A 24978-nucleotide genomic window follows, 5' to 3' on the forward strand; every position below is an offset into this window, starting at 1 on the left:
GCTGACGCTTGATTGAAGGAGACACGGGGTGCCTTAGAAGAGTGACCCACCATGAAGCCAGAACAGAAGGATAAGGAAGAAAGGGGTATGGAAGGTAATACTGTCAGATAAAGAAAGGGAGATGATTAGATGCTGCGTTACATAGGCTTATATTCTCTGATTGGCCAAAATTTAGTGATTGGCAACCATTTGGTAAAGCCTATAGGCATGGCAATGGCTTCTGATTATATATTTGGAGACTCTGTCCCCAAGATGCAACCATGTTTAATAGATCTCCAGCTGTGGTCCTTGGATTTTTATTCATCCTCCACCAGGCTGGTTTATCACTGCTCCAGTGATTCAAAAGGACTTAATTATTGACCTAATGGCGAGTGGTGTTTTCTATGTTTTTTATTTTTTGTATAGGTTTGTAAGTATTTATTGACTTGTGAACATGAACAAACCTTGTGAACATAAACAAGTGATCATGAACAAGCCTTTATCTTGTTTCATCTGAGAGCAAAACAGTGAGTGAAACATTGGTTTCCTGTTTCGCCATAGTGAAACAGAAGGCCATAGATAGCCACAACACAGTGCCCTAAGATTAACATGAACCTGGCAAAAGTAGCAGATTCAATATGGTCAATGCAGATTAATCTCTGTTGGATTTTAGGAGAATAATTAAGAAAATGTAAATTATTAGTTAAATCTTTTTCTCCCTCTCTTTAGTACAAAATAATATATTTTTTCTGCTTTATTGAGCATACAACCCATTACCTGTAGTGTTTATTTTAGACAGCCAATTTTTATCAAGGGTTTCATACTTTTCCTTCGAAGTACCCGGAGGAAAACCAATGCGGACATGGGGAGGACATGCAAACTCCACACAGAAAGGCCCAGGCCAGGATTTGGGACTTTTAATTATTTTCAGAGGTCAGCAGAGGATGGCCTTTATTTCTACTTTTTCAGATGTATTGTTTGTGGTACTTCTAATTTTGGGATTCACACAGGGGCAGGAAATGTGACTCATATTGCATGTCTTTGAAAAAAATTAGCATTAACTTAGATAGTTTTGTGCCGAAGCAAACACTTCACACTTCCATAGAGGGGCAGTTTGGATCAGTGCAACTGAATCTTCTGTGTGTATATTTGGTTGGAAAGTTGACACTGAAAACCATGCTGGTGTGTGTCTGGCTGGTCAGCAGTCTGATTCACATGATCTCAGGTGAGTTGATCATTTTATCTGACCCATTGATGCTTTCAAAGAGCTTCACTCAAACCTTAAATATAAGCTTGCAGTTACAGCCGTGTGTCTATGTGCTATCTATAGTCCCATAGAGGTAAAGAGAGAATGAGGCACCGTCTTCTGGGTATCATTCTCAACACCTAAGCCTGCTCTCATTTTCCTGTGTTAAGTTGTTTGTTGTCTTGAGTGTTGTTTTCAATATAGGGAAAAAAACACTGTGTTCCCTTGTAGGCTTGGAAGTATCAATTATTAGGTTGTGACTGCATTTAAAGAGCCTGTACTTAAGACTGTGCATGACTTCAAACAGTGTACATGACTGATTTGAACCCGAAGTGATTGTATCTTTGGAAATGTATATGTCAGGATTCTGCCCAGTTTCTGATTTTCCTTTTATTGGCCGCCAGACGGCGGCACTTCAGTTTTGTGTTTCAGTTCATGCTCCCTCTTTGGTGTTTAATTGCATTATTGTTTTCAATTATTCAATCATTGTTTTTGCTCGTGTCTCGTTCTCCCTTCCCTCTCTGGTGTGATTGTGAATTGTGCCCTCCTGTGTCTTGTTAGCCTTCTGTCTATTTAAGTTCTTTGCTTCCCTGACTCGGGTGCTGGTTCCTTGTGTTTCTGCCCGTGCGTTTCTCCCCGTGTGTATCTGCCCGCGTGTATCTGCCCGTGTTTCTGCCCGTGTGTGTGTTTTGGCTCGTGTATCTGCCTGTTTGTTCTGCCTGCGTGTTTCTGCTTGTGTTCTGCCTCGTTGCGTATCTCGGTTATTCAAGTTTTTCGTGTTCCCTGCTTTTATTTTTTAGTTGTAGTTAAATGCCCCTCGTGGACTTTTATTTGTTCTGTTTTCCTTTTTTTAAGTAAAGTCTTTGTTTAAACTTTCCTTTTGAGCTTAGTGTTTTTTTTACACTCTGCACTTGGGTCCTTACCCAAACCCTGACAGTATAGTGCAAAATATCAAATGTATATTACAAAATATATATTTACCCCGGAGGACATTTAAATCCGAAACGGGTTAAACTCATGCCCCTAACTCCATGACAAAACCCTGAAATTCATGGAAAAACTTCTGATTTTAGAGTAAAGAAACACATCTTTTAAACTTTGAACTCATATCTACGAACACTACTTAATCTGTTCTGGATAAAGATATTTATCTAATATGGAAGGAGCGCTGTTCCTATAATAATGTAAATAGTTGTGAACAAAATGCATTTTAACTCATTAAAAACCCAAAGTGCCAACTACCTAATGAAGGAATGGTGATTTGTACTTATTTCAAACATGTTTATATTACGTATATGACATTTTGGAGACATTATTGTCCAGAGTGGCATACATGCTTATTTCGCTGAAGATTGTGCTATACTGCCACCAGGTCTTAACAGACCACAATGGAAATAAGCCAAGGGCTTATTTCCATTGTGGTCTGTTAAGACCTGGTGGGGCAGTATTTGGTGGGGGGGTATTTGGGGCATCTCTGCTCAGAGTGGCCACATGTATTTTTAAATGATCTTCAAAGAAAAGAAAGAACTTCAATGAATCAATCCCCATACAGGAGACTCATAATAAGTCACTCTCCGTTGCAGGTTGTTCTCTATCTGCGAGCACAGAGGTCACTGGGTACACAAGAGGCTCCGTGGTCCTGCCTTGCTACTGCACTGAGGGACAGCGAACACTGAAATCTGCCAGATGGGTTTTTTCTTCATGTGGTTCCGATATCATGCTTTGGTCATATCCTAATACAGTGAACGACCGCTACAAACACCGGGTGATTATTTCTTCCACCCCAGGAAACCTGTCTCTCCGTCTCTCAGATCTCACTCGGTCAGATGGGGGTACATACAGTTGTGAAGCAGATGGACAACACAGAAACATCAGACTGACAGTGAAAGGTAAATTTGACCACATTTGCCCATAGCATGTCAAGGAGGGCGTGACACAAGGGCTCTATGAGTTTTATGTAACTTTACAGTAAAAGTATTTGTTTCATTGCACACACATGCAGAATAAAAATCATCATTATAGAATGAGTCACATTACTTCTGCGCCAAGGTTGAGCGGAAGTTTAATCTTAGGTTTGTACAGTGAGTTTTGATAAGAGTTTTTGTTTTAAACCTTAAATTTCCTTTATCTATTTCTCATTAGATTATTTTGATACATTAAACTGCATGCAGCATTTATTGATATTACGACAGAATCAAGTACAACATCCCTTCTGCAATGTTTGAGTACTTCAAGGCTTGCTTCACAGGGGTGTCTTCAGCAACAACTAACCAACGTGTTGTAACTGGAATTTTGTACTCATATACCTCAAACTCAAATCATTACCACTGTAAATATTGTCATAATTATTGCCTGTTGCATCTTGTAAATTGTGAACCATATGACATCAAACTATTAAACTGAAGGTGTGGGAGGGCCTATGTGAGACATCCAATCAGGTGTGCTTATATCTGCTAATCCCACCTCCATCTCTCTCTCTCTCTCTCTCTCTCTCTCTCAATCATTGTCTTTGCTCGAGCCTCGTTCTCCCTTCCCTCTCTGGCATGATTGTGAATTGTGCCCTCCTGTGTCTTGTTAGCCATCTGTCTATTTAAGTTCTTTGTTTCCCTGACTCGGGTGCTGGTTCCTTATATTTCTGCCCGTGTGTATCTGCCCATGTGTGTGTTTCGGCTCGTATATCTGCCTGTGTTCTGTCTGTGTGTTTCTGCTCATGTTCTGCCTCGTTGCGTATCTCTGTTATTCAAGTTTTTCGTGTTCCCTGCTTTTATTTTTTAGTTGTCGTTAAATGCCCCTCGTGGACTTTTGTTTGTTCTGTTTTCCTTTTTTTTTTTTTTTTTAAGTAAAGTCTTTGTTTAAACTTTCCTTTTGAGCTTAGTGTTTTTTTTTTACACTCTGCTCTTGGGTTCTGACCCCAAACCCTGACTGTATAGTGCAAAATATCAAATTTATATTACAAAATATATATTTACCCCAACGGGCATTTTAATCCGAAAATGGGTTAAACTCATGCCCCTAACTCCACGACAAAACCCTGACATTCATGGAAAAACTTCTGATTTTAGAGTAAAGAAGCACATTTTTTAAACTTTGAACTCAAAGAAAAGAAAGAATTTTAATTAATCAATCCCCATACAGGAGACTCATAAGTCACTCTCTGTTGCAGGCTGTTCTCTATCTGCACCCACAGAGGTCACTGGGTACAGAAGAGGCTCCGTGGTCCTTCCTTGCTACTGCACTGAGGGACAGCCAACACTGAACACTGCCAGATGGGTTTTTTTTTCACATGTTTCCTATATCACGCTTTGGTCATATCCTAATACAGTGAACGGCCGCTACAAAGACCGGGTGATTATTTCTGACACCCCAGGAAACCTGTCTCTCCGTCTCTCAGATCTCACTTGGTCAGATGAGGGTACATACAGGTGTGAAGCAGATGGACAACACAGAGACATCAGTCTCACAGTGAAAGGTAAATTTGACCACATTTGCCCATAGCATGTCAAGGACGGGGTGACACTGGGTTACACAAGGGCTCTATGAGTTTTATGTAACCTTACAGTAAATGTATTTGCTTCATTGCACAAACATGCAGAATAAAAATCATCATTATAGAATGAGTCACATTACTTCTGCACCAAAGTTGAGCGGAAGTTTAATCTTAGGTTTGCACAGTGAGTTTTGATAAGAGGTTCTGTTTTAAACCTTAAATGTCCTTTATCTATTTCTCATTAGATTATTTTGATACATTAAACTGCGTGCTGCATTTATTGATATTATGGCAGAATCAAGTACAACATCCCTTCTGCCATGTTTGAGTACTTCAAGGCTTGCTTCACAAGGGTGTCTTCAGCAACAAATAACCAACGTATTGTAACTGGAATTCTGTACTCATATCTCTCAAACTCAAGTCATTATCACCATAATTATTGTCATAATTATTGCCTATTGCATCTTGTAAATTGTGAACCATATGACTTCAAGCTATAAAACTGAAGGTGAGGGAGGGTCTAGGTGAGACATCCAATCAGGCGTGCTTATATCTCCTAATCCCACCTGCATATTTCTCTCTCTCTCTCTCTCTCTCTCTCTCTCTCTCTTTCTCTCTCTCTGCAGGCTGTGTTCTGTCTGATTCTGAACCCATACACATCACTGGGTTCACAGGAGACTCAGTCGTCCTGTACTGTGCCTGTACTGATGTGCAGAAGAAACCTGAACAGGTCAAATGGACTGCACATCCAGGAGGCCGAAGCACTGTTATATTTCCACAAAGTCCTCCCAGTGTCAACGATCGCTACAAACACAGAGTGCAGTTTTTGGACTCCGTTTCCCTTGGAAACCTGTCTGTCCGTCTCTCTAATCTCACTCTGTCAGATGCGGGAAGATACACATGTGAAGCAGATGGACAACACAGAGACATCAGTCTCACAGTGAAAGGTAAATTTATCTTTAAAACTATAATGAGTTGTGTGAAATCTTCAAATGACAACATTATATAAGCTCTCATAGATTGATGCCCCATTGGCTGCAGGTGAACTGGGTGGGTGGGACATATTTGACCATGGCATGATTTTTTATTATTTAAGATGCTCTGTTAAGGAGACAACAACAACATGGTTCTCTCAAATTTAGCTACCAGATGAAAAGTTCTTTCATTATCTCTGAGAAATATAAGCAAGGTTTATTTCAGCTGTGGAACACACAGTTTTCCCACAATTATAAAACACCTTGACACAGAGGTGCCTCTGTACTGAAAGTCCAAGCTCACAGTCACTGCAGTGACAGCTCTCTGGACTAAGCTCCCATGATTTCTTATACTATAGATATCTTTTCTTCATCTGTTTTCCCTCTCTGCTTTTGAGTCACCAGTACTGCTGATGGAGTTATGCTTTACTGCCTGCAGTCTGACCTATAGGGAGTTCTGGTGCTGATGCTAATGTCCTCTATCAGTGTACTCACCTGCATTACCTGCATTACCGCTCACTGATGACAGACTGAGGCCTGCTTGCACCTGGTGTGCTGCTGGCAGTAACTACGGCAGCAGCAACCCAAAATACCCAATGTGTACCACCAGGGGCGCCTTACGTGTGGGCGGAGTTTAAGACAATTCCAAGGGCCCTGACCGAAAGAGGCCCTCAAAAAACTGTGCAGTAACTGTACAGCGGTAGGGTGGCCCGGGATCGTGGGGCCCCAAAGTCCCTGGTGGTGACCCTGTGCACCAGCACTGTACCAGAGCCCTATTTTAATGGTGCAAAATGTCGGCAAACAGTTCTAATGGAATCGGAGTAAATGGCACATGTTGTATACATGAACATACATAAAATGATATTTTTCCAAAGTTGCTATTTTCATCCTTGTTTTATGATGTTTGCGTTGGGTGTGTGAAACCACAGCAGGATTGGTCTTTTGCTGTGTTAATTTTTTCAAACACTGCACAGTGATATTTCACTACAGTCTGGCGCTAAGAACCTGGTCTTACCCACAACCTGAAACGTGTGCCAGCAATACCACAGGACCTCTATAATGGCCAGTTGTTAAAAAAAAATAAAAAATAAAAAAAAAAAAAAATTTCCTTGCTGTGCTTCTGCAGAAATTGACAAAGGTTTTATTTTGTAGAAGCCACAACCCGGTCTCCAGCCATAACCAAGCACGTATCCACACATGGAAGCAAGCCACCCTCCAAAACGGAGATCTCTGAAGACCTGAAAAAGTCCATCTTGTATGCGACCATTGCTGCTGTTGTTGCCACGGTCGCAGTGTGTGGGGCTGTGTTATTTTGCTGCAGAGTTAGATTCAGGAAAAATGCACATGTGGAATCCAGAGAAGAACAAGAGATGAGGACCGGGGAGCAGGAGGAGGAGAAGAATGCTGATTCAGTGACATATTCTACTGTTGTTTACAGCATAATAGTGGAAAAATACAAACATCCAAAATCAAAGTGAAAACTCTACAGAATATGCTTCCATTAAATTTGGAATGTCATAATATTTATAGAAATACACCTCGTACACACACGCATGCACACAAAAAGCATTCACATATGCACACACAAATGGTAATGGTAAATGGACTGCATTTATATAGCTCTTTTATCTAAAGCGCTTTACAATTGATGCCTCTCATTCACCCTTTCACACATACACTCACACACCAACAGTGAAAGGCTGCCATGCAAGGTACCAATCAACCCATTGGGAGCAATTAGGGGTTAGGTGTCTTGCTCAGGGACGCTTCGACACGCCCAGGGCTGGATATTGAACTGGAAATCCTCCGACTGCCAGACAACCGCTCTTACCTCCTGAGCTACGTCACCCCCACACCATCTGTAGCAAACAGAGCAGTTTGTAGTAAAGAGATCATTTATTTTAATGTAAACAACGTGTTTGTAAATCTCTTTTGTGAATCATGAAAAGTATATTTAGTATTTTGCATCTCAATACTTCTATGTGCACTGCATTATAGCATGATGTTAGTTTAACTTGCAAAAATCTCTGATTATTAATAATCGTAATGATAAAATTTTGTATTAAAAATGTATGTGTATTGATACTGTAGTATTTCTTTATATTATCGTATGTGCAACAATGGAATGGAATTATAGCATGGATAACTAGCTTATTATTTAATGTATGAAATTGTTTAAATAATATATCTGTGGAGACAGAAAATCGCTAATACCAATGCATTTGTTCCATTTTTATTTCAGAAGGTATATTGGCTGGTTTGCTCATTAGCTGGACGAGTAGGCTACCCAAGTTGGTTAGCAAGCTACCAGCAAATAAGCTTGTGATGGAGATTATGTTTGCTGACAAGCTCACAATATTGTTCCAGAAATGCACATACTAATGTTAATCAAGGAAACCGTTTTCCTATGATAATGTGAGACCAGTCACATCCTCAGATCATGAAGCATGGGGCTTTATTTATGAAAAAAGTGCGCAAACATTGACACACAAGCAGCTTCGTAACTTACCGTTAAGTGAGTTGTGGTAATGTCCAAATCAATGAGGAAAGCTTTTACAAAGCAAATAGCCTACTATACATACCAACGTGGTGTGTGCTTATAATAAATGCCAGTGAGGTGGCTGATTCTTTTCCATTAATCACTTGAAGTGTGCAAAAGATGATACTATGCCAATGCAGCAAGCAAATTAGCTGAGCACATTTAACATTAAGCACTTAACTAACTTATGACTTAAAACTATTAAACTGAAGGTGTGGGAGGGCCTAGGTGAGACATCCAATCAGGCATCTCTCTCTCTCTGAAATTCAAATTCAAATTCAAAATAAGCATTATATATAGTACTTGCAGCTTCTTTGTAATTATCATGTAAAAAAAACTGTAAAAAATAAAATAAAAATGAAGATAGTGAAAAACGGCCAAAAACCATTTTGAGTCCTAGGGTTTAATTCAGACAAAGTTGTGGTTTTGAGCATGAACTTCTGATACAGCCCCAGCATCTCTGTTGGATTCAAGTCAGGACTGACTAGGCCACTACAAACCTTTTTAGTAGATAGCTGGTGAATTTGTCATTATTCACCTCCCCACTGAACCCCTCCCAAACAATCCCACCCATAAGTAAAAAACCATAAGTGGTTAAACAAACACACATCATATCTGTGCAAATGGTATCCTCGATGGTCAACAGCACCAAATCCAATTTGTAAAATTTACACTAAGATTCATTTTCAAATATTGGAACATTTGAGAAGAATATTGTTGATTGAACTGAGAGTTCATTGAACAGGTCAAAGCACACCCCTTTAAATGTTGAATTCAAGCACAATATATCAGTACGGTAGTTAACATTACATTACATTCATTTGGCAGACGCTTTTATCCAAAGCGACGTACAAGAAGTGCATTTTCATGATCGTAGACAACTGCTGAATCACAGGTTCAGTGAGGTACAATTACTTATTTTGTACAGCTATTTCTAGCTGAGAACAATGAACACTATCCTGGTCTAACATCTGCAAAGCCAAACTAGGCAGAAGATTAAGCTAGAGTATTAGGACAAATACAATTTACCAAGAAGTGCAGGGATGGGGCAACATGTAACAAGTGACAAGGAAAAAGGGTTGTTTTTTTTTTTTTTGTTTTTTTTAATATATATATATACACAGCATGGTGGTGGTTATTCTAGGTATAGTCTGAAGAGATGAGTCTTCAGGCCACGGCGGAAGATGGATAGTGAGGGGGAGGTTCGGAGAGGGACGGGGAGTTCGTTCCACCACTGGGGAGCTAGGGTGGAGAAGCTCTGTGATCCCTTTGGGCGGGTGGGAGGGGTTACAAGACGCCCTGCTGCTGCAGAGCGGAGTGGTCGAGCAGGCACATAGAATTGAGTCATGTCCTGCAAGTAGATGGGGGCTGTCCTGTTGGCGGCAGTGTAGGCAAGGGTCAGGGCTTTGAATCGGATCCTGGCAGCGACCGGTAGCCAGTGAAGTGATCGCAGCAGAGGAGTGACGTGGGAGAATTTGGGGAGGTTGTAGATGAGCCGGGCAGCGGCATTCTGAATCATCTGTAGTGGCTGTATGGCACAAGCTGGCAGGTTTGCAAGGAGAGAGTTGCAGTAATCAAGGCGAGAGGTCACCGTAGCCTGGACGAGCAGCTGGGTGGAGTGCGTCGTCAGGTATGGTCGAATCCTCCTGATGTTGTATAGGAGGAATCTGCAGGACCTTGATGTTGCCTTGATGTGCTCCTTGAGGTCCAGTTGGTCATCCAGGACCACCCCCAAGCTCTTGGCAGAGTGAGAGGCAGTCACTGTGGTGCCATCAACCGTGATTGAGAGTTCACGAAGCAAGGAGGTCTTGTGCGGGAAGAAGAGCAGCTCAGTTTTGTTGAGGTTGAGCTTCAGATGGTGGCTGGCCATCCAGGTGGAGATGTCAGCCAGGCAGGAAGAGATCTTATCATTGACCAGAGTGGCCGAGGGGGGGAAAGAAAAGAAGAGTTGTGTGTCATCTGCATAACAATGATAGGAAAAACCATGTGAATTAATGACTGAACCAAGAGATCTGGTGTATAAGGAGAACAGCAGAGGACCCAGTACAGATCCCTGCGGCACTCCCGTAACAAGTGGATGAGAAGCAGAGGCAGACCCCTTCCAGGTGACCTGGTAGGTCCTGTCTGCAAGATAGGAAGCGAACCAAGACAGGGCAGTCCCGGCAATTCCCATCCCAGCCAAGGTGGAGAGGAGTATTTTATGGTTGACCGTGTCAAAAGCTGCAGACAGGTCAAGAAGGATCAGGACAGAGGAAAGGCGTGAGGCTCTTGCAGTGGCAAGTGCCTCCGTCACAGCTAGGAGTGCAGTCTCTGTTGAGTGCCCAGATCGGAAGCCAGACTGGTGAGGGTCTAGCAGGTTGTTCTGATGGAGAAAAGAGGTTAATTGTTTAAGAACAGCTCGTTCGAGGGTTTTGGACAGAAAGGGTAGAAGGGATACGGGTCGATAATTTGCTACATCGGAGGGGTCTAAGGTGGGTTTTTTGAGTAGTGGGGTAACACGAGCCGTTTTAAAAACAGAGGGAACATGACCAGAGGAGAGAGAGGAATTAACAATGGAAGACAGATAGGGAAGGAGCTCGCTGGAGATAGATTGGAGAACTTTAGATGGGATGGGGTCAAGTGGACAGGTGGTTGCGCGATGAGAGGTGATGAGTTGTAATACATCGGAGTCCTCCAGCATTTCAAAGGAGGTCAGTGTGGCTGTGGGGTTGTCCTGGGGGTTGGGGGCTCACTGGATGGGTGAAGGAGTTCCGGATTGTAGCCACCTTTCCTTCAAAGGCGGCCAGAAAGTCATCTGCGGAGAGGGAAGAGGGAGGTGGGGGTGGAGGAGGAATGAGGAGGGAAGAGAAGGTGGAGAATAGTTTACGTGGATTAGAGACACATGCGCTGATCTTGGATTGGAAAAAGAGGCTTTTGCAGACGTGAGGGCAGATGTAAAAGTCGCCAGCAGGGTATGGTATGCAGTCAGGTCATCAGAGGATCGGGATTTTCTCCACTTTCTCTCTGCAGCCCGCAGTGATGTTCTGCTGGAGCGTAGTGACTCGGTCAGCCATGGGCAGGGGGTGAGGAGCGTGCTGGTTTGGAGACAAGAGGACAAAGTGAGTCGAGGGACTGAGAGAGGCAGGAGTTGAGGGTGGAGGTGGCAAGGTCAACTGGCAGGTTAGAGAAAGACGCAGGAGGGGGAAGTGTAGACAGAGCAGTGGAGACGAGGGAGGATTGTGACAGAGTAGGGAGATTTCTCCTGAAAGTTACTGTGGGTGAGCTATTGGATGAATTGAGGGGGAGTAAATAGGAGAGGGAGAAAGAAAGAAAGAAGTGGTCTGAGACATGGAGGGGGGTCACTGCAAGTTGGGGAATGGAGCAGCCTCTGGTGAATACAAGGTCTAGTTGGTTACCAGCCTTGTGTGTGGGGGGGGGGGAGGACAGGGATAGGGCGAAAGACTGGAGGAGTGAGGCAACCCTGGACAGTTGGGAGGTTTCTGGTGGGAGGTTGAAGTCTCCCAGTAGAATAGCAGGAGTGCCATCCTCGGGGAGGGAGCTCAGGAGAGTGTCCAGCTCGTCCAGAAATGAGCCGAGTGGACCTGGAGGGCGGTACAGAACAATAACGTGAAATGTAGAGGGATGAGTTACAGTAATCGCGTGAAATTCAAAGGAGGAGAAAGTAGGGTTAGGACTGGGGAGGACACAGAACTTCCAGGACAAGGAAATGAGTAGACCGGTACCCCCGCCTCGGCCAGAGGCCCTGGGGGTGTGCGAGAAGGAGTATCCCGCAGACAGTGCAGCTGGGGTGGCGGTGTTATCGGGAGTGATCCAGGTTTCCGTGAGAGCCAGGAAGTCAAGAGACTTCGTCTTGGCAAAGGCAGTAATGAAGTCAGCTTTCTGGACGGCTGACTGGCAGTTCCATAATCCACCTGTGACAGTGAATTCCTGAGGTGTGGATAAGGGTGGGTAGAGCAAGTTGGTTAAATTACGCCTGCGGTGAACAGACCATTTGGGGCGAGTTAAGACTTGCATTCTATCAAATAAGTAAACCATCCCTCACATAGTGTTGAAAAAGGCTTGAATTAGGTGCTTCCTACAGATATCATTATAAAGAAAAAAATGTGCCTGTATTGCAACGCTTGCCAATGTATTCATCTAAGGGCCATTGTCAAAAGAACAAATTAAATGCTTTCTTGTTTTTCTTCAGTTTTGTTGAGCTGCATGGTTTTTTTTCTTTTTTCATTTCTTTGACAAGCATTTTATATGAACAATTCATGTTTTTGTCAAGTTACTGGATAGACTTGTATACCATTGTATTTGATATATGTTCCGTAATAACCACACACAAGTGCAATGAAACTGGATGCCAAACCAACATCTATTTATATGTGTTCAGGCAGGAAACACAGTTGAGAACTACCACCATATAACAGGGTCAGACCTGATTAGCTATCCGCTAAAATCCTCCTTTATAAAGGCGCAAAAAAGGGATGCCCTTTCTAAAAGAGCAGGAATAATTCCACTTTCCCCAGTGAACACTTTGGGGCATATCTGGGCCAGACTGTCAGTCTGAGGTGTGACAGAAAAATAGCGAAAGGAAGGCAGGGAGATGTTAACCAGTGTCTATGCTAATCTGACTCCGTGATGTATGAATTTTGCACCTTTGCCTCCTGGCAACCTTTCTAGCAGGAAGGGGAAACCCTCTGAGAGAAAAAAGGAGAAATTAAAATAAAGATTTATTTTTTTTTTAAAGGATAAACGCTGAAAACAGGTGAAAACGCTTCTTTCTTCAAATATTTACATACTGCGGAAGGCTGAATAGGTTCTTTTTAAAATAAGTGCTCAAATCTTAATGGGCTACAACTATCGATCAAATGTAAATGTTAAAAAAAAAAAAAAAGAAGATGAAACACTGAGAACACCAGGAATTATTTGGTTTGCGTTTTCTCTCGCTTGTGGTGGGAGTGAGGTGGCCTGCTATTCTGCGGCACGACGGACAAAGTGATTCAAGTGCAAGTGACCAAAGCAACAAAGAGAAAGTGGGATAGAACAGTTTAAAGGTTAAAGGAAAGGGGTTTTTGCTGCTGGAGTGTGCTGCTCTCCGTTCACTCCTAAGTGCCAGAGATGGGGATACAGTAGTTGAAATTGTGCCGTTTGGTTGCTTCTTCCACTGGTGGTGCAGTCATTGCCCATCAAGCATTGTACCTCATGCTGAGAGGAAGGAAGTAAACGTTTTTAACTAAACTGCATCATCTCAAGGTTTATATTTTAAGCTGGAGCACAAGCGAGGTTCTGTGGTTTGGAAGGATAAAAAGCATGTGAAAACTGCAGTGGCTCTGTTGTGCAAAACACAAAAACAAAAAGAAAATGCAAAAACAAAACTTTCAGCCTTGAAGTGCAAATCACAAATACAAAAAGAAAATGCAAAAGCAAAAAGGAGCAGCACTGAGGTGCAAAACACAAATACAAAAAGAAAATGCAAAAACAAAAAGGAGCAGCCCTGAGGTGCAAAACACGAACATACAAAAACAAAAACGTGCAGCCCTGAGGTGCAGATGCAACATCCAAAAACAATAACTAGTAGCCCCAAAGTGCACTGTTGCACTTCTGGGCTACTAGTTTTTGTTTTGTATGTTGCATTTGCACCTCGGGGCTGCTTGTTGTTGAATGTTTCTGTTTTGCACTTCGGGGCTACTAGTTTTTGTTGTTGTATCTTGCATCTGCACCTCAGGGCTGCTAGTTGTTGTATGTTTGTGTTTTGCACCTCAGGGCTGCTAGTTGTTGTATGTTTGTGTTCTGCACCTCAGGGCTGCTCCTTTTTGTTTTTGCATTTTCTTTTTGTATTTGTGTTTTGCACCTCAGGGCTAAAAGTTTTGTTTTTGCATTTTCTTTTTGTATTTGTGTTTTGCACTTCAGGGCTGCACGTTTTTGTTTTCGTATGTTGCATCTGCACCTCAGGACCACTCCTTTTTATTTTTGTATATTGCATCTGCACCTCAGGGCCGAAAGTTTTTGTTTTTGCGTTTTCTTTTTGTTTTTGTGTTTTACACTTCAGAGCCACCGTAGAAAACGCTTCTTTCTGCAAATATTTACATATTGTGGAAGTCTAAAAAGGTTTTCAGATGCTGCGTTACATAGGTTTATATTCTCTGATTGGCCATAATTTGGTGATTGGCAACCATTTGGTAAAGCCTATAGGCATGGCAATGGCTTCTGATTATATATTTGGAGACTCTTGTCCCCAAGATGCAACCGTGTTAAATAGATCTCCAGCTGTGGTCCTTGGATTTTTATTCATCCTCCACCAGGCTGGTTTACCACTGCTCCAGTGATTCAAAAGGACTTAATTATTGACCTCACGGCGAGTGGTGTCTTCTATGTTTTTTTTATTTTTGTATTTGTTTGTAAGCATTTATTGACTTGTGAACATGAACAAGTGAACATGAACAAGCCTTTATCTTGTTTCATCTGAGAGTAAAACAGCAAGTGAAACATTGGTTTCCTGTTTCACCATAGTGAAACAGAAGGCCATAGAAAGCCACAACACAGTCCCTTAAGATTAACATGAACCTGGTAAAAGTATCAGATTCAATACGGTCAATGCAATATAATCTCTGTTGGATTTTAGAAGAATAATTAAGAAAATGTATATTATTAGTTAAAAATGGATGGTCTTTATTTCTGCTTTTTCACATGTACTGTTTGTGGTACTTCTAATTTCAGGATTCACACAGGGGCAGGAAATGTGACTCATACTGCATGTCATTGATATATATATATTTACCCTGTGCGTTTCTGCCCGTGTATCTACCCGTGTGTTTCTGCCTGTGTGTATCTGCCCGTGTGGTTCTGCCCATGCGTATCTGCCCAAACCATGCGAGTGCCTGTCCATGAAGTCCAACACAGGTCTGGAGTCTGTCCACTCCAGTAGAATTCCATGATCAATTGTGTCAAAAGCTGCACTCAGGTCGAGGGATACAAGATCCGACACAGTTACGGTCGGCTGACAGTTGTAAATCATTTGTAACCTTGATAAGTGCTGTTTCTGTGCTGTGGTGGGGTCGAAACCCTGATTGGAATACTTCAAGGATACCGTTAGAGCTAAGGTATGCACTTAGTAGCTTAGTTGCAACACAAATACAGAAAGAAAATGTAAAAACAAAAAGGAGCAGCCCTGAGGTGCAAAACACAAACATACAACAACTAGCAGCCCTGAGGTACAAAACACAAACATACAAAAACAAGAAGGAGTGGTCCTGAGGTGCAGATGCAACATACAAAAACAAAAACATGCAGCCCTGAAGTGCAAAACACAAATACAAAAAGAAAATGCAAAAACAAAACTTTCAGCCCTGAAATACAAAACACAAATACAAAAAGAAAATGCAAAAACAAAAAGGAGCAGCCCTGAGGTGCAAAACACAAACATACACATACTAGCAGCCCTGAGGTGCATATACAACATACAAAACAAAAACTAGTAGCCCCAAAGTGCAACAGCGCACTTCGGGGCTACTAGTTTTTGTTTTGTATGTTGCATCTGCACCTCAGGGCTGCTTGTTGTTGTGTGTTTCTGTTTTGCACTTTGGGGCTACTAGTTTCTGTTGTTGTATCTTGCAGCTGCACCTCAGGGTTGCTAGTTTTTGTATGTTTGTGTTTTGCACCTCAGGGCTGCTCCTTTTTGTTTTTGCATTTTCTTGTAGTATTTGTGTTTTGCACTTCAGGGCTGCACGTTTTTGTTTTTGTATGTTGCATCTGCACCTCAGGACCACTCCTTTTTGTTTTTGTATGTTGCATCTGCACCTCAGGACCACTCCTTTTTGTTTTTGTATATTGCATCTGTACCTCAGGGCCGAAAGTTTTTGTTTTTGCGTTTTCTTTTTGTTTTTGTGTTTTGCACTTCAGAGCCACCGTAGAAAATGCTTCTTTCTGCAAATATTTGCATATTGTGGAAGGTTTTTAGATGCTGCGTTACATAGGCTTATATTCTCTGATTGGTCATAATTTGGTGATTGGCAACCATTTGGTAACGCCTATAGGCATGGCAATGGCTTCTGATTATATATTTGGAGACTCTGTCCACAAAATGCAACCATGCTTAATAGATCTCCAGCTGTGGTCCTTGGATTTTTATTCATCCTCCACCAGGCTGGTTTATCACTGCTCCAGTATTTCAAAAGGACTTAATTATTGACCTAACGGCGAGTGGTGTTTTATGTTTTTTTAATTTTTGTATTGGTTTGTAAGCATTTATTGACTTGTGAACATGAACAAGTGATCATGAACAAGCCTTTATCTTGTTTCATCTGAGAGCAAAACAGCAAGTGAAACATTGGTTTCCTGTTTCACCATAGTGAAACAGAAGGCCATAGATAGCCACAACACAGTCCCCTAAGATTAACATGAACCTGGCAAAAGTAGCAGATTCAATACGGTCAATGCAGATGAATCTCAGTTGGATTTTAGAAGAATAATTAAGAAAATGTATATTATTAGTAAAAAATATTTTTTCCCCTCTCTTTAGTACAAAATAATATAATTTTTCAGCTTTTTTGAGCATACAACCCATTACCTGTAGTGTTTATTTTAGACAGCCAATTTTTATCAGGGGTGTCAAACTTTTCCTTCAAAGTACCCGGAGGAAAGCCAATGCGGACACGGGGAGGACATGCAAACTCCACACAGAAAGGCCCAGGCCAGGATTCGGGACTTTTAATTATTTTCAGAGGACAGCAGAGGATGGCCTTTATTTCTACTTTTTCAGATGTATTGTTTGTGGTACTTCTAATTTTAGGATTCACGCAGGGGCAGGAAATGTGACTCATACTGCATGTCTTTGAAAAAAATTAGCATTAACTTAGATAGTTTTGTGCCGAAGCAAACACTTCACACTTCCATAGAGAGGCAGTTTGGATCAGTGCGACTGAATTTTCTGTGTGTATATTTGGTTGGAAAGTTGACACTGAAAACCATGCTGGTGTGTGTCTGGCTGGTCAGCAGTCTGATTCACATGATCTCAGGTGAGTTGATCATTTTATCTGACCCATTGATGCTTTCAAAGAGCTTCACTCAAACCTTAAATATAAGCTTGCAGTTACAGAAACACATCTTTTAAACTTTGAACTCATATCTATGAACACTACTTAATCTGTTCTGGATAAAGGTATTTAATATGGAAGGAGTACTGTTCCCATACTAATTGTAAATAGTTGTGAACAAAATGCATTTTAACTCATTAAAAACCCATAGTGCCAACTACCTACCTAATGAACGAATGGTGATTTGTAATTATTTCAATGATGTTTATGTTACATTTATATGACATTTTGGAGACATCATTGTCCAGAGTAGCATACATGCCTATTTCCCTGACCATTGTCCTATAGACCGCAATGGAAATAAGCCCTTGGCTTTATAGTGTTTTATTCCTTCAAATTCTTTTGGTATTTGGGGCATCTCTGCTCAGAGTGGCCACATGTATTTTTAAATGATCTTCAAAGAAAAGAAAGAATTTCAATTAATCAATCCCCATACTGGAGACTCATAAGTTTCTCTCTGTTGCAGGCTGTTCTCTATCTGCACCCACAGAGGTCACTGGGTACACAAGAGGCTCCGTGGTCCTGACTTGCTACTGCACTGAGGGACAGCCAATACCAAACAACGCCAGATGGTTTTTTTTTCAAGATAGTTCATATATGAAAATTTGGCCGAATCTTAATACAGGGAATGACCGCTACAAAGACCGGGTGATTGTTTCTAAATCCCCAGGACACCTGTCTCTCAGTCTCTCAGATCTCACTCTGTCAGATGGGGGAACATACAGGTGTGAAACAGGTGGGCACTACAGAGACATCAGTCTCACAGTGAAAGGTAAATTTGACCACTTTTGCCCATAGCATGTCAAGGACGGGGTGACACATGGGCTCTATGAGTTTTATGTAATTTTACAGTAAATGTAGAATGAGTCACATTACTTCTGCTCCAAGGTTGAGCGGAAGTTTAATCTTAGGTTTGCACAGTGAGTTTTGATAAGAGGTTCTGTTTTAAACCTTATATTTCCTTTATCTATTTCTCATTTGATTATTTTGATGCATTAATCTGCATGCAGCATTTATTGATATTACGGCAGAATCAAATACATCATCCCTTCTGCAATGTTTGAGTACTTCAAGGCTTGATTCACAGGGGTGTCTTCAGCAACAACTAACCAACTTGTAACTGCAATTCTGTACTCGTATCTCTCAAACTCCAATCATTACCACTGTAATTATTGTCATAATTATTGCATATTGCATCTTGTAAATTGTGAACCATATTACTTCAAACTATAAAACTGAATGTGTGGGAGGGCCTAGGTGAGACATCCAATCAGGCATGCTTATATCTCCTAATCCCACCTCTCTCTATCTATCTCTCTCTGTCTCTCTCTCTCTGCAGGCTGTGTTCTGTTTGATTCTGAACCCATACACATCACTGGGCTCACAGGAGACTCAGTCGTCCTGCCCTGTGCCTGCACTGATGTGCAGAGGAAACCTGAACGCATCATATGGACTGCACACCCAGGACGCCAAAGAACTGTTATATTTTCTCAAAGTCCTCACAGTGTCAACGATCGTTACAAACATAGAGTGCAGGTTTTGGACTCCATTTCCCCAGGAAACCTGTCTCTCCGCCTTTCAGATCTCACTCTGTCAGATGGGGGTACATACAGGTGTGAAGCAGATGGAAACCACAGAGACATTAGTCTCACAGTTATACATAGATTTGATGAGTTGTGTTTAAAAATGTAAATGGGCTGTGGGAACCCTTCAAATGACAACATTCTATGGGTGGGACATATTTGGCTGTGGTGTTGTACGTGAATGGAGATTTTCTGGGCCTTTCCCAGTTATATTGTACAAGAGTATTGAATAGGAGACCTACACATTTCTATTGATTTTTTTACCCAGAATAAACACACAAAAATGAGTTTTACTTCCAAAATAATCTGACATCACTTTTCTTCAAAACAGTCTCCTTTTTTACCTTGATTTCAGTCTTTCACTAGCTATGGAGGAATTTTACCCCACTATTTGCAGAACTGCTTTAATTCAGACAACTTTGTGGTTTTGAGCATGAACTTCTCGTTTCTGATACAGCCCCAGCATCTCTGTTGGGTTCAAGTCAGGACTGACTAGACCACTCCAACACTTTTTTTTATTTTTTTCAGCAATTTCGATGTGGATTTGCTTTAGTGTTTTGGATCATTGACTTGATAAGAACATTGCGTAGTTTCATTCATGAAACATGCCTACAACCATATTCGATCATAAAATGTGTGTAACAATGTTTCCACACTGATGAAGCTGCAGACAAATATGGGGAAGATTGGTCAGATGTGACCCTCTACAATGGCAGCTGTATAAGACCAGGGGCCGGGAACCTTGCAAAATTGCATGGTCTAACAAGTTCAGGAAGATTTTCTTTATTTTTTTCACAGGTAGGTGAGCTGATGAATGAACCTAAGGGCGATGAGAGAACCTAAGATTTGCCTGTACTGCAACCCTTGCCAATGTATTCTTCTGGTCGAAAGAACAAATGAAATATTTTCTTGTTTTTCTTCAGTTTTGCTGAACTGCATGTTCAGTATACAACCAGTGCACATTTGTTTTATTCTCCCACAGTGTCATTTCTTTCACAAACATTTTATATACACATTTAATGTTTTAGCCAAGTTACTGGATATAATTGCATACCATTGTATTTGATATATGCCCTGTAATAATCATGCTCAAATGCAATAAAACCGGATGCCAAACCATCATCTATTTATATGTGTTCAGGCAGGAAACACAGTTGAGAACTACCACCATATAACAGCGTCTGACCTGATTAGCTATCCGCTAAAATCCTCTATTAAAAAGACGCAAAAAAGGGATGCCCTTTCCAAAAGAGCAGGAATTATTCCACCTTCCTCAGTGAACACTAAGGGCATATCTGGGCCAGACTGTCAGTCTGAGGTGGGACAGATCGCGCATGTCTCAGTGAAAAATAGCGAAAGGAAGGCAGGGAGACGTTGACCAGTGGCTACGCTAATCTGACTCCGTTATCCATGAATTTTGCTCCTTTGCCTCCTGGCACACTTTCTACCAGGAAGGGGAAACCCTCTGAGAGGAAAAAGGAGAAATTAAAAAAATGATTTTTTTTTTTAAAGGATAAAAGCAGAAAACATGCAAAAACACTTTAAATATTAACATACTGTGGAAGGCTGAATAGGTTTTTTTTTTTTTTAATTGCTTTAATCTTAATGGGCTACAGCTTTCAATCAAATGTAAATGTATATGTTAAAAAAAAAAAAATGAAGCTGAAACACTGAAAACACCAGGAATTATTTGGTTTGCGCTTTCTCTCGCTTGTGGTGGGGTTGAGGTGGCCTGTTATTCTGCGGCACGATGGACGAAGTGATTCAAGTGCAAGTGGCCTAAGCAACAAAGGGAGAATCGGATAGAACAGTTTAAAGGTTAAAGGAAAGGGTTTTTTTTAGAGTGTGCTGCTCTCCGTTCACTCCTAAGTGCCAGAGATCGGGGTGCAGTAGATAGTAGTTGAAATTGTGGCCGTTTGGTGGCTTCTTCCACTGGTGGTGCAGTCATTGCCCAACAAGCATTGCACTTCATGCTGAGAGGAAGAAAGTAAACGTTTTTAACTAAACTGCATCATCTCGAGGTTTATATTTTTAGCTGGAGCACAAGCGAGATTCTGTGGTTTGAAAATGGGGAAGGATAAAAAGCATGTGCAAACTACAGTGGCTCTGAAGTGCAAAACACAAAAAGAAAAAGAAAACGCAAAAACAAAAACTTTCGGCCCAGAGGTGCAGATGCAACATACAAAAACAGAAAGGAGTGGTCCTGAGGTGCAGATGCAACATACAAGAATAAAAACATGCAGACCTGAAGTGCAAAACACAAATACAAAAAGAAAATGCAAAAACAAAACTTTCAGCCCTGAGGTGCAAAACACAAATACAAAAAGAAAATGTAAAAACAAAAAGGAGCAGGCCTGAGATGCAGAACACAAACATACACAAACTAGCAGCCCTGAGGTGCAGATGCAAGATACAACAACAAAAACTAGTAGCCCCGAAGTGCAAAACAGAAACATACAACAACAAGCAGCCCTGAGGTGCAGATGCAACATACAAAACAAAAACTAGTAGCCCAGAAGTGCAACAGTGCACTTCGGGGCTACTAGTTTTTGTTTTTGTATGTTGCATCTGCACCTCAGGACCACTCCTTTTTGTTTTTGTATGTTTGTGTTTTGCACCTCAGGGCTGCTAGTTTTTGTATGTTTGCGTTCTGCACCTCAGGGCTGCTCCTTTTTGCTTTTGCATTTTTTTTTGTATTTGTGTTTTGCACCTCAGGGCTGCTCCTTTTTGCTTTTGCATTTTCTTTTTGTATTTGTGTTTTGCACCTCAGGGCTGCTCCTTTTTGTTTTTGCATTTTCTTTTTGTATTTGTGTTTTGCACTTCAGGGCTGCATGTTTTTGTTTTTGTATGTTGCATCTGCACCTCAGGACCACTCCTTTTGTTTTTGTATGTTGCATCTGCACCTCTGGGCACCTAAGTGCCAGAGATCGGGGTGCAGTAGATAGTAGTTGAAACTGTGGCCGTTTGGTGGCTTCTTCCACTGGTGGTGCAGTCATTGCCCAGCAAGCATTGCACCTCATGCTGAGAGGAAGAAAGTAAACGTTTTTAACTAAACTGCATCATCTTGAGGTTTATATTTTTAGCTGGAGCACAAGCGAGGTTCTGTGGTTTGAAAATGGGGAAGGATAAAAAGCATGTGAAAACTACGGTGGCTCTGAAGTGCAAAACACAAAAACAAATAGAAAATTTGTATTTGTGTTTTGCACTTCAAGGCTGAAAGTTTTGTTTTTCCATTTTCTTTTTGTATTTGTGTTTTGCACCTCAGGGCTGCTCCTTTTTGTTTTTGCATTTTCTTTTTGTATTTGTGTTTTGCACTTCAGGGCTGCACGTTTTTGTTTTTGTATGTTGCATTTGCACCTCAGGACCACTCCTTTTTGTTTTTGTATGTTGCATCTGTACCTCAGGGCCGAAAGTTTTTGTTTTTGCGTTTTCTTTTTGTTTTTGTGTTTTGCACTTCAGAGCCACCGTAGAAAACGCTTCTTTCTGCAAATATTTGCATATTGTGGAAGGTTTTTAGATGCTGCGTTACATAGGTTTATATTCTCTGATTGGCCATAATTTGGTGATTGGCAACCATTTGGTAAAGCCTATAGGCATGGCAATGGCTTCTGATTATATATTTGGAGACTCTGTCCCCAAGATGCAACCGTGATAAATAGATCTCCAGCTGTGGTCCTTGGATTTTTATTCATCCTCCACGAGGCTGGTTTATCACTGCTCCAGTGATTCAAAAGGACTTATTTATTGACCGAACGGCGAGTGGTGTTTTCTATGTTTTTTTATTTTTGTATTGGTTTGTAAGCATTTATTGACTTGTGAACATGAACAAGTGAACATGAACAAGCCTTTATCTTGTTTCATCTGAGAGCAAAACAGCAAGTGAAACATTGGTTTCCTGTTTCACCATAGTGAAACCACAACCATAGATAGCCACAACACAGTGCCCTAAGATTAACATGAACCTGGCAAAAGTAGCAGATTCAATACGGCCAATGCAATATAATCTCTGTTGGATTTTAGAAGAATAATTAAGAAAATGTATATTATTAGGAAAAAATCTTTTTTTCCCTCTCTTTAGTACAAAATAATATAATTTTTCAGCTTTTTTGAGCATACAACCCATTACCTGTAGTGTTTATTTTAGACAGCCAATTTTTATCAGGGGTGTCAAACTTTTCCTTTGAAGTACCCGGAGGAAAACCAATGTGGACACAGGGAGGACATGCAAACTCCACACAGAAAGGTCCAGGCCAGGATTTTGGCCTTTTCATTCTTTTCAGAGGACAGCAGAGGATGGCCTTTATTTCTGCTTTTTCACATGTACTGTTTGTGGTACTTCTAATTTTAGGATTCACACAGGGGCAGGAAATGTGACTCATACTGCATGTCATTGAAAAAAATTAGCATTAACTTAGATAGTTTTGTGCCGAAGCAAACACTTCACACTTCCATAGAGAGGCAGTTTGGACCAGTGCAACCAAATCTTCTGTGTGTATATTTGGTTGGAAAGTTGACACTGAAAACCATGCTGGTGTGTGTCTGGCTGGTCAGCAGTCTGATTCACATGACCTCAGGTGAGTTGATCATTTTATCTGACCCATTGATGCTTTCAAAGAGCTTCAATCAAATCTTAAATATAAGCTCGTAGTTACAGCCGTGTGTCTATGTGCTATCTATAGTGCCATAGAGGTAAAGAGAGAATGATGCACGGTCTTCTGGGTATCATTCTCAACAGCTAAGCCTGCTCTCATTTTCCTGTGTTAAACTGAGTGTAGTTGTCAATATAGGAAAAGAAAACACTGTGCTCCCTTGTGGGCTTGTAAGTATCAATTTTTAGATTGTGACTGCATTTAAAGAGCCTGTTGTTGTAGTCTGTATTAGTATCTGTTTGCTGTTAGTGTATTTTTATGTTTCTGTAAGTTTATTATTTTTCACATCCTCTGTCCCAGTATTTTCATTCTCCCGATCACTTGTCTCCCCTGTGCCGTCTCTGTGTCGGTGTTCCCTGAGCTGCTTCACTCCCCTGTATTTGCGTGATTTCACTATTCGGGTGGTTCCGGGTTTTCGTGGTTTCCCCCCCTTCTTTTCAGTCTCGTTTTACTTACTTCCTGCTTATATCTAGTTTTACTAATTTCTACTAATCCTTATTAACTTATAGATTGTAAAGTACTAACCTCATTAATATACTAACATGTTAATATTACTAATGGATTAACAAACACTAGTTTTGGGTTTTTGATAGTTTAAATCGCTATACTAATACATTAACCATTCTCCCCTTTTCCATGCTGCGCTGTAGCTCCGCCCCTTCTCTTTCTAGTCTGCCCTAACGCTGAGTTCTGCAATTGCCTGCACCTGTCTCTTGCTCTAACTGCACCTCTCTCTCTCTGCACGTGTTTTACATGCTAAACCCAGGCCGTCTGTTATCATTGTTGTCTATGTGATTCCAGTCCGCGTTTTGTCAATCCTAATTTAATTAGTTATCCTAATGTTCTTCACCTGGATGTTGTTTGTTACTCCGCCCTCACTCACGTAACCCCTCCTTGATTGTTACCTTCCCCAGTGTATAAATGTCAGTCTTTTCCACCAGCTCATGGTCAGAATGTTGATCGTATTCACTGTGCTGATGGTTTGTAAGCCTTTGTTTATTGAGATTCCTGAGATGGCTTTTCTGTACGACTTCAAGTTTGCCTGTCCCTTTTGTTTGATTGTTTTCTGGCTTGACCTTTGCTTTGTTTTGACTTCTTTTGCCTGTTCCTTTGTACCTTCGCCTATCTGATCTCCTGGTTTTAGATTTTTTGCCCGTATACCACTATTCTTTTGGAAGCTTGATTTTGTACCGTCCTATCTCTGATTACCTGGCTTTGAACTTTGGACTGAATAAAGACAACGTTTTTTGGATTTCCCTGGTCTGCGTTTGGGTCCTTGCACAGAACATAACACCTGTACATAAAACTGTGCATGACTGAAAACGGTGTACTTTGCTGATTTGAACCTGAAGTGATTGTTTCTTTGGAAATGTATGTCTGGATTCTGCCCAGTTTCTGATTTTCCTTTTATTGGCCGCCAGATGGCGGCACTTCAGTTTTG

The 24978-nt window shown here is 41.2% G+C and overlaps 1 protein-coding gene across 8 annotated transcripts in view; it reads left to right on the forward strand.

Moving 5' to 3' along the window:
- The first annotated feature begins 975 nt into the window (after window positions 1-975).
- The window catches only part of LOC135246990 (obscurin-like), a 28864-nt gene continuing 4861 nt past the window's right edge, over window positions 976-24978 (forward strand). For 3 of the 8 annotated variants that reach the window (XM_064320262.1, XM_064320263.1, XM_064320268.1), the window contains exons 1-5: window positions 981-1204; window positions 2809-3114; window positions 4389-4694; window positions 5339-5659; window positions 17772-18077. In XM_064320262.1, coding sequence (XP_064176332.1) covers window positions 1015-1204; window positions 2809-3114; window positions 4389-4694; window positions 5339-5659; window positions 17772-18077 — 1429 coding nt within the window. In that variant the 5' untranslated portion in view covers window positions 981-1014. Of the gene's footprint in view, window positions 1205-2808; window positions 3115-4388; window positions 4695-5338; window positions 5660-17771; window positions 18078-24978 lie in introns of all 8 variants that reach the window. The other 5 variants (XM_064320267.1, XM_064320265.1, XM_064320269.1 and 2 more) reach the window with 5 other exon arrangements.

This window comes from Anguilla rostrata, unplaced genomic scaffold, assembly GCF_018555375.3.
Source record: "Anguilla rostrata isolate EN2019 unplaced genomic scaffold, ASM1855537v3 scaf1006, whole genome shotgun sequence".
Taxonomy (NCBI): Eukaryota; Metazoa; Chordata; class Actinopteri; order Anguilliformes; family Anguillidae; genus Anguilla; species Anguilla rostrata.